Source organism: Eucalyptus grandis, chromosome 11, assembly GCF_016545825.1.
Source record: "Eucalyptus grandis isolate ANBG69807.140 chromosome 11, ASM1654582v1, whole genome shotgun sequence".
Taxonomy (NCBI): domain Eukaryota; kingdom Viridiplantae; phylum Streptophyta; class Magnoliopsida; order Myrtales; family Myrtaceae; genus Eucalyptus; species Eucalyptus grandis.
In genome coordinates, this window is record NC_052622.1 from 41,806,631 (window position 1) to 41,816,320 (window position 9,690).

Here is a 9,690-nt window from a genome sequence, read left to right on the forward strand (position 1 = left end):
GATTTGATTATTACATTTGAATCCCGCGGCTTCATATCCACGTCACCGACGCGTCCGTTTTCCCCCGGAATACGGCACTAAGCTCAGAGACGTCTCTTGATGATCATTTAAAGGAAGGGATAATGATCCGAAAAATACTAAACATATTATAAGGCAGCCAACTCAGTCCTAAAATTTTTTGGACGATTTTCCCCTTAATAGAAGTGAAACATACGACACTCGGTATGTTTGTCCTAATGAGGCCCCTCTCTCGATTCCCCTTTTTATATCAATTCCAAAGGAACTAAAGAATCATATGATACGATCCACATCCCCACTGCATAGTAAACTTAAATTGGCGTCCACGAATCATTATGGAAGCCTGAAATAAATGAATAGAATCTTTCAGATGATCACTATACAAGTCCCCTAAGCATCTTCAGACCCCATTTAGAGCCCAGTATCTTTTTGAATATGTACATAACGACAGCAAAGACTAGAATAATAAACTTAGGTTTGCTTTGTGCCCTCGTCCATCGCCGGAGCTTTGCAAATCGGACATAAGTTCTTCATCGATAGCCACTTTCTTATGCAGCCAGCATGGTAATCATGGCCGCAAGTTTTCAGTGCCCCAACGTAGTCCATGTTTTGGTACTCCTCCTGCAGGAAACAGCAAAATTTCAAGCTGCTAGCGAGACATTCTATATTTTACGCACAACACTAACGTCTAGAGTAAATACTTGGCAGATTGATGCAAAAATTCATGGAGACAGCGGCTGCCAAAGTAATTCAATTGCTACCATACTACCGAGTAAAATGATCAAGAAACTTGAAGGAGTGATAATAGGTTGCATTTTGGGCATTTCAACAAGTCCCCAACATGTACAGTATCTGTTCATGCAATTAAGACCAATCAGTCAAAACTGAAAGCTTACCAGGCAGATAACACATCTACTCTGATCCTGAAATTTCTCTGATGAATATTGTACCGTTTCTGTCAAACATTTTGCTACTGAATCCTCAGACAAGCCTGTACTGACATTACCAATCCTTTCCCCCAATGCCAGCAGCTCCTGCTCAAATACAGACATTTTAATATCGAGGAACCAAAATATCAAGAATATTAGGACACATGCAATACTTGTATTCACCTCATAGCTCATGTTATCTATGTCTAGCCTCAAGTCCCGGTGCTCATCAAACGCACCTCTTGAAGCATAAAAAGCTGAGCGATCCGCAATCATGAATCCCTTCAAAAAATTGAAGACCAAGAAATGAGAAACAACGCAATTAAACTAAGAACAAATATTTTTGTAGTAATCTGCTTAGGCGTTAAGACATAAAAATAAAAAACTACGTAGAGACATCGATGCACTTCATGCATTCATCATTATTTACAGTCCAAACAACGGAGACATCAACCAGGTAGTCATTAACAGTAGAATATTAATATCTGTCCCTACCAGACTCTTCCTTTAAATAACCAAGTGTCAAAACAGTTTTCTCAGAGAGAATAACATCATCTTCTAACTAGCATAAGGCTGTATCGCTGCAAGGGCCTATGAACCAGCCGCACAAATTTCATAGGGCAGGTTTCATAAAAAAATAAACCTGGATCTAGAACTGTCACAAAGCCACATGATATTTACGCAGCTTCCAATCAAAAGAGATCTCGCTTAAAGAAAACCTCTGGAAAACCTTTTCCCCAATGTCAACAATTTCCTGAAACTTCAGCTCCTCTCAACTTATCATATATCATTTCTAGTTACTGCGAATAACTATAAACTGGGAAAAGCTTATACACTTTTAGCTAAAACTTGAATATCACAGAACATCTTGATGAAAACCAAGTGCCACTTCTGTAGCTCCTATCGATTTGGTAAATAAGTTGCAAGTCCTGCAACCCAAAAAAAACAATTTTCCCCCTGAATGCATTATAATCTTCCCCAAAAATGACTACACACCTCATATTCTAATTGATCACGGCCACTTCCTTCATCAGGAAACGACCGAAATCTTTCAGTAGATACCCTTGATCTCCGAGCCCCATCATTATTACGCCATCCTATGGCAGAAAGTGGCCTCGAATGTCTTGAGTAACCATCTGCAACTGATGGCAGTCTCTCTTCTGAAGGTCCCACTTGTAAAGATCGTAAGCTGCTTGAAGAAGGCCGGGGATCTCGGCTAGATCTTTGAGAAGAGATGCTACGAACACTTCTCAGTGGCTGGCTTGAGGATCCGAGATTGCCTTGACGGATGATAGGATTTCTCCTCGAAATAAAATCAGATCCACCAGTCTCCAGGGGAGAACCAACAGTACTGCTTCCACCAAAAGACTGGTTTGGCCCGTCTCTATATCCACCTACATCAACAAGTTTTCCAAATTGGACCCCTAAAAGCAGCATTATGCAAAATCCAAATACACACCAAAAAAATGAGTTTAAAATGTACCTGAAATTAACATCCTCCCATGAGCAGGAGCAACAGTGGTATGGTTCCAGTCACATGTCAGACCATTAGATTGACCTTGAAGATCCACCACGCGAGAATGCTCCACAGGGTTGCTTGTATAAATAAAATTATGTGGATTGGTTGGCATATGTGTCCTGGACACATTGGTATCTATTTCGACCCCATAACGACTTCTCACATTCCTTAAAGGACCCTCACCCCTGATTGGAAGGCTGTTGGGCCCATTGTAGGAATAATCTCCATTAGCAGGGAGATGATCCCAAGGCGCATGAAGCGAGTCAATGTCTGGTTCCTCCAGCCGTAATTCAGAAGAGACAGGAGGAGCAGAGGAACTTCCACTTCCTGGACAGTAGTATCTGCTACTACTGCCCCTCTCACACAATGACGGTATTACAGGGCTTTTTCTCTTAAGGTGTCTTCTTCCACCATCAGCCGTGAGATCAATAAATCCGGCATCAACACCATATGGCGCATGACCATTGTAATGTGACGATGATGACGACGACGACGATCCATGACATGCATAGTTATCCGTCGATGTCCTGATTGTCCCGATGTTTGGTGCATGTGGAAAAGATTCCTGAGATAGCCCGGCGACATTGGGCTGACAATGTGGCAACACATCATTGTGACCAAGTGGACCATATTCACTTGACCTTGGTGCAGTCCAATGAGAAGCATAATGCACTCCATTCACGCCCGCATTCTCTACAGAATAAAAGAAAGTACCATTTTCTACAGAACTTCCCCTGGCTGCGTTCATTTAAAGAATTAAGTAAAGCAGAGCAAGAGCTATAAATAAATAACCTACAAACACTTAAACAACTAAAGTCTTATGCATTTGCCTTAATTAACTCATGAATCTCTGATATGTTGAATGGATACCCATAAGTAAAAATGCATTGGAATAAATCATCTATCTACATAAAAGTTAGCAATTTATAAGTTCTAATTGTTGCCTAAACAAGAAATTAATTCATCATGGAGGGATAAAGACAGGGCAGATCTGACACTGTCAAGCAATGATTGTCCTCTTTTTGGGTGCTAAAAGACACAGGTGCAGTGAGCAAGAAAAGCATGCCAACAAATAACAAGTGACAACCAAGTACCTAATTGCATATTCGGTTGCTCCATATTCATGTTATTCCAGCTTTGAGCATGGTTACCCTCAAATGTCTGAGATGCACCAAATAAATGCCTATGCCCCATAACTGCACAAAGAAAGCCAAAGATGAGTTGAATCCCAAAGAAAAGGACACCCTGTGTCGGATGAAAGATAATTGAAACATTGCTCATTAACATAACATTTTTCAGATTAAGTAATCAGTATCAATCCACCAGAGTTCATATAAATTATTTCCTATTTCATGGCATGCTACCTGTTCTGCTAAGTACTGGCAAACCCTTCTATGGTACATTAATCTGATTTCTTCAGGGAGAAGCCATCTTCTCTCAAGTCTCAACATTGGATCAACAGCCTTCCACTAGATATGGTAAACACTAAAGCTCGGCAATGCATTCTTAAAAGGTCTAGGGCCATTATCTGATGAAATTTTGGTTCAAAACCATCTCTTGCAATAACTGTACGGTTTCAACTTTCTATTCTTGGAGATCACTGTATGTATAGCTGCAAGAGATTCATATTGGAAGTCATAAGCCCTTTTAACATCTTTCTCAATCAACAAGGCAAGAAAATACAAAAAGCTAATCTTTGCTTGGGAGAGAGTAGAGAGTGGATGGTCATTTGGAATTTTTTTCCCCTTCTCTTATTCACATGTCATCCACATCACAAGGTAAGCCAGCACACCAAACTTCAACGCCTCTGATGAAATTCAATGTCCTGTCTAAGCATAACATCAAGAACTTTAACAGCTAATGTAGCTGGCTTGTTCCATCTCATCATTTTCATTACATTAAAGGATTTTGTAATGTAGGTGCATGGAGTGGGTAGGTAAACAAGCATGCCCAGATAACATTTTAATCAAGTTCATCCTTCTTATTATACCGCCCCTTTGCATGACACATATCTAAAACCCGCTATACTTTCTAGGTGAATGTCAACATTAGTAAACTATTTTCACTATTCAGGAAGGTTTTAATCTTGAAATTTCCAGAGTGTACTATGCATTTGCAACATAAATATCCCCACCATCATGTTTGAGACGTATACATATTACCACAGTCTGTCAAGAAATGTGGAAAGACCAAGTAAGAATAGAAACTTCACAAATACAATCAAGCTTCTGTTAGCACTGACAAAGAAACGTTTGCTAATGCATTTTAGAAAGAAAGAAGATCAAAACAACCCAATCCTCAAATGCACACCTTACTTCTTCACTGGTACTGAAGAATTTTAAGACCTAAGGAATATGGTCAAACTAAAATCAGCCAATTACAGAGACAAAAAACCAAAGAACTGCGCAGAGTCCTCCATTTATTGCTTCTAAACTTTTCAGCTTTTACAGTAATTTATTTAGAACATTAAGATATTTGGCCAGAGTGTTTTATTAGATCAAACTTGATTCTGAACAATTGGAGATATATTGTAGAATTTGTCCACCGATGATTGATGACATATTGAAGATAAACCAAATTTAGATTTGCCCGCTGAAGAAATGAGCCAATTATAATTTAGAGTGCAGTATAGTACTCTTCAAACCAATATTGTGTACTCTCTTTAAGACGGACAAATTATAGGAGATCAGATAACAATGCAGTATGCATGTACTGATTAAATCAGCTCATAGATCATGAAGCAGGAAATGAGATACAAAACAGATTTTGACATGCTTTTATCTGATCCAACTCTCTTTAAACTCCCCCCCCAAAAAAAATCTTGAAAATAATCAATAAGACTTCATAGATCATGAAGCAGGAAATAGGATACAAAACAGATTTTGACATGCTTTTATCTGATCCAACTCTCTTTAAACCCCCCCCAAAAAAAAATCTTGAAAATAATCAATAAGACTTCATAGATCATGAAGCAGGAAATAGGATACAAAACAGATTTTGACATGCTTTTATCTGATCCAACTCTCCTTAAAACCAAAAAAAAAAAAAAAAAAAATTCTTGAAAATAATCAATAAGACTTCATAGATCATGAAGCACGAAATAGGATACAAAACAGATTTTGACATGCTTTTATCTGATCCAACTCTCCTTAAAAAAAAAAAAATTGCTTTAAAATAATCAATGAGACTCTTCATCTGCCCCATTAATCATAAAGATCGAGAACTTATCTTCTGATACCTTCAACAGAAAGGATGCATCAGTACATAACATCCCCAAAAAGTAAAAGACAAGACAAGAAAACCAATGTGGTTATAAAAATAAAAAAGGAATGCACGCAGAAAGAAGGCTGAGAGGAAGAAAGAAGATGACATATGGCACGTGATTTCCCAAGACATCTCAAGCATAACATAGACCGTTTGCAGTGCAAAAGCACCAGAAATACAGCATATTCAATATCAATAGCCAGTGGTCCATTTCTTTCTTTACAGGAGCCCAAACTGGATCCAGCTCATAAAAGAGGAGTTTACTCTTGTTTCACAGTATCAGCTTGCCATGCAGCAAAACAAAAGTGTAAAGTGGCGCAGCAGCACTCTTTTCTTCACTTGTTTTCCCCTAAAGGATGTCAAGTTAAACTCCTTTTAATTGTGAAGCTCAAAGTAAGAGACAATTACATAATGCTGTAACATTTTTTCCTGATAGTTCATGCAACAGATATTAGACAAATGGAGAACTAGAGGCGCTTACAGCCATACAAAGAGGGCTCATTAATTCATTAACATTGAGGAACAGAATATCAAGACAGAAAAAGTTTGTATATTAGAAAAGGCCAAGCCACACTAAAAAATCTATTGCTGTTTTAGTTATGAGTGAATAAAGGTTTAACATGTGAGGTTTCAACTTAGTGACTATTTTTCATTTCTCTGGAGAAGCAAGCTATTGAGTAACCTGATAATGGAATTGACAAACTTCTCACAAGTTACATAGAATATAACAAATTTCCAAATACTGCTCACATTTTCATTCCCTGTAAGATTGGTACATCTAATCTCCATGAGAAGCACAGAGTATTAAATATGTGTCTCTCCAATATTGACAAAACAACCATCAAAAAGCCCACCAGCAGAGCCAGGGTGATCACTATCCTTTCTTCAAGCGAGTGTGTTTACTAATACAAACAGACGGAGAAACTCCTAGATAGGGGGAGCCTTGTGAACATGGTCAACTGGACTTCCTGGATACAACCACCGTCAAGCTAAGAGAAAAAGCCCCTGCAAGATTAGTTTAGCCAAAATCTGATGAACTGTTAGACCCCATGTTCAGAGAAGTCATAGCTAGACAATGGGATAAATCCTACAATCAGGACCATATGCATCTCCATAGAGGGTGATAACTATCTTATCTTACAATGTCAGGCCCCTTGATTTTGGATTAATGATCAAACTGATGCAAAAGCCAATTGCTCATTGGAAACTCAATTGGATCTCACGAGGCCCTCTAACAGGGAGCACACCGGGAAAGCATTATTCCACTTCTTGTTAAAGGATTACTAACTCCCAGTCCTCAACACTACAGGAGAGTGTTGCCACAATATATGGAACTTCCATAGGAGTGCACACAGATCTGAAGGACCAGGGCTAGTCAGCAAAATCCTCATTCTCATTGTCATAGGCTTTCCTTCAAATAGGAGACAGTAGTAATGTACAACTAGAACCCTGTGGAGAAGTTAAGTGGAGTTGTGGAGATCTATATTGATCAGAGGAAATTGGAAAGTCCTACTACAATAAAGATCAATTGATATCCCAGGAACCAGACCACTGAAAAACACTCCAAGGAAGCAGGGCACCATAAAGTCCAGAAGATGGGATCACACAATCAAATTAGGTAGCTTCTCCAATCACCTGATAAATCAAAAAAGGGCCTGCATTGCCATTGGCAGTTCAGAATGTATATAGCAAAGGCCATGACTAAGCTAAAACTAGTCATCAACATCTAACTAAACAAAGCGCCTCTAAAATAATTACCAAACGAAGTAAAATGAAAGCTACATAACCTGTTTTATTCTGAAAAATGAAGAGAAGGCTACATAACCTCTTGAGCACCTGTATTTATCAACTCAAACATGACTGAAAAGGGGACTCAGACAAGAATTTCTTACAGAGAGAGAGAGAAGAAGAAGAAGAAGAAGGAAGAAGAGAAGGGGGGGGCAGAGAGACTCAAGTAGGTGGATACCACACGATCCAACAATCCTCACCTGTATTTGTAGACATGTCCTTCCAAATTCTCCATATAATAAAAGTCAAGCAAGAAAAATCATACCACCCGTACCCAACAAAACCTGCACAACAGAAACAGGCAAACCTAGTCGATGCCAAAGGATATTCAATTTAACTCTAGGTCCCAATGATATCAAGCCATCACACTTGCAACATTAGGGCTGGGAGATACTATAAGCCTAGTCCACGCACCATGCCATCCTCTGTGATTTTATTTTCAATGACTTCAGTATTTTTTACAACTCTACATTCATCAGGCATTATGAAAAACTAAATCAAATGTACACTTTTATCTGCATCATAAAACAATGATTAAGTAAATATTACGTCCACTTGAATTGACATGAAACTGGTACATAACCCCAAAACCATAAGCGCTGGGGAGGTACTTATACTTGTTGGCCTATGTGAAGATGTTAATATACTCTCAAGCCTAAGAGAAGGGCTTTCTATTTGAGTATCTAATAGGAAAAAAGAAATTGTCCATATTAGACAAATAAACCAGCAGATGTTCAGAAAAAAGCACAAGTGGGCATTCTTTGTGTACGATAGGTGCTGCTAATTTTAAGGCCTCTTGGAGGTAACACGATAGTCTAAAGCCTGAGCAACTGGCTTTCTATGTGAGTAATTGACTGATCATCGTTGCCACTGATTTTGCATAGAGACACCAGAAAGAAATGTTAGATGAAGATAAATAGAATGAATACTACCGGTTGTCTTAATCATCGCATTTCCATTTGTGCCATCAATCTTCAGTTTAAACATTCCACGACATCCAAAATGATCATCATGTAGAGTAATCCTATTGTAATATTAAACCCTCCCCACATAGAAACCTTCCCAGTATCGATGATCCACCACCCTGACTACATCTCAAAGACAGAGCCAGAGAGAGAGAGAGAGAGCAAGGATCTTGTAACTGATGGTGTAACTTTTTAAGTATTCATAACAGCAAAGCTGTAGCATATAGCCTAGGAGAAAGATGAAAACTACAAGGTAAAGGGTTCTAAGTAGCAATTTCTATGACCAATAGAGTACCGGCAGTGTTTATAATTGCCATCCTCGAGGTAAAATCAGGATCAGCGGACCTCAGCCCAGCGATGACCAACCCAGTGGGAGGAAAAACTTCTTACGACGGATGAAACGATCAATTAAAGGGAGGCGGGGGGAAAACATAAAGCCAGGATACGGAAAATAAACCAACTCCTCACATCCAAAAGCCCAAAGCTAACACATCCTCACGGTTCACGCCACCGGATTTCCTCGCGATTCAAGCAACGGTCGGGCACAAAATCACAAAAAATGAGGTAAAACACGACAGCTAGAAACGAACCCCCGCAAAACGACCGAATACCCCTCGATTTCGAAAGGATCGCGACGGTATCGCCGAACTTATCCTCACGACAGGTGATCGGAGCCGGATAATCGAGAATTCCGCGGCACGCGATCATGATCGGACCGTCTACGCAACCACAAGAACACGCAAACCGAAAAGAGAAGACAGACAATCTTAAAAGCGATGACCGATCGATCGATCGATGGAAGCGAGTTAGAAAGAGCTTCTGCGGGTGGGGGAGAGAGACTACCTCCGGGGTCGATTCGATCGCCGGTCGCCGCCGCGCCGAGGAGCAATCGCTGAGAGCCAGAGAAAGCAAGCGAGGAAGCAAGCGAGAGAGAGAGAGAGAGAGAGAGTCCTTCGGTCGCAACAAGAGGGTGGTTTATATAAGGAGGTCTGGGGTGCGCTGCAGAGATGACAATCGAGAAAAACAAGAGGAGAAAATTTGTTTGCTCTGCCGAGACGTTATCGTATTCCCTCTTCTGAGGTACGTATCCGAATACTTCTCCTGCACTTTACCAATTAATAAGTGAATCTTTTCTTTTGGTCTAATTTGATTAGTAAATTAGATTAGATTAAACTAGGAGATTACGTATATAGTTCACCCTCTTTAT

At 39.6% G+C, this 9,690-nt stretch overlaps 1 protein-coding gene across 10 annotated transcripts; it reads right to left on the reverse strand.

The window, feature by feature from the left end:
- Positions 1 to 317: 317 nt before the first annotated feature.
- LOC104426543 lies at positions 318 to 9,481 on the reverse strand. Of its 10 annotated transcripts, none has more exons than XM_039305524.1 (8): positions 9,327 to 9,478; positions 7,719 to 7,802; positions 3,561 to 3,662; positions 2,431 to 3,159; positions 1,944 to 2,341; positions 1,131 to 1,229; positions 915 to 1,052; positions 318 to 639 (listed from the first exon to the last, which is right to left on the reverse strand). In XM_039305524.1, the coding sequence occupies exons 2-8, from the start codon at positions 7,732 to 7,734 to the stop codon at positions 490 to 492; spliced, it is 1,632 nt and encodes a 543-aa protein (XP_039161458.1). In that variant the 5' UTR covers positions 7,735 to 7,802; positions 9,327 to 9,478; the 3' UTR covers positions 318 to 489. The 10 variants fall into 10 exon arrangements, with proteins under 10 accessions (XP_039161458.1, XP_010037942.2, XP_018720925.2 ...); XM_010039640.3 differs by having other exon boundaries at positions 2,431 to 3,204; XM_018865380.2 differs by lacking the exon at positions 9,327 to 9,478 and adding an exon at positions 6,481 to 6,735 and having other exon boundaries at positions 2,431 to 3,204; positions 7,719 to 9,317.
- Between the last annotated feature and the right edge of the window lie 209 nt (positions 9,482 to 9,690).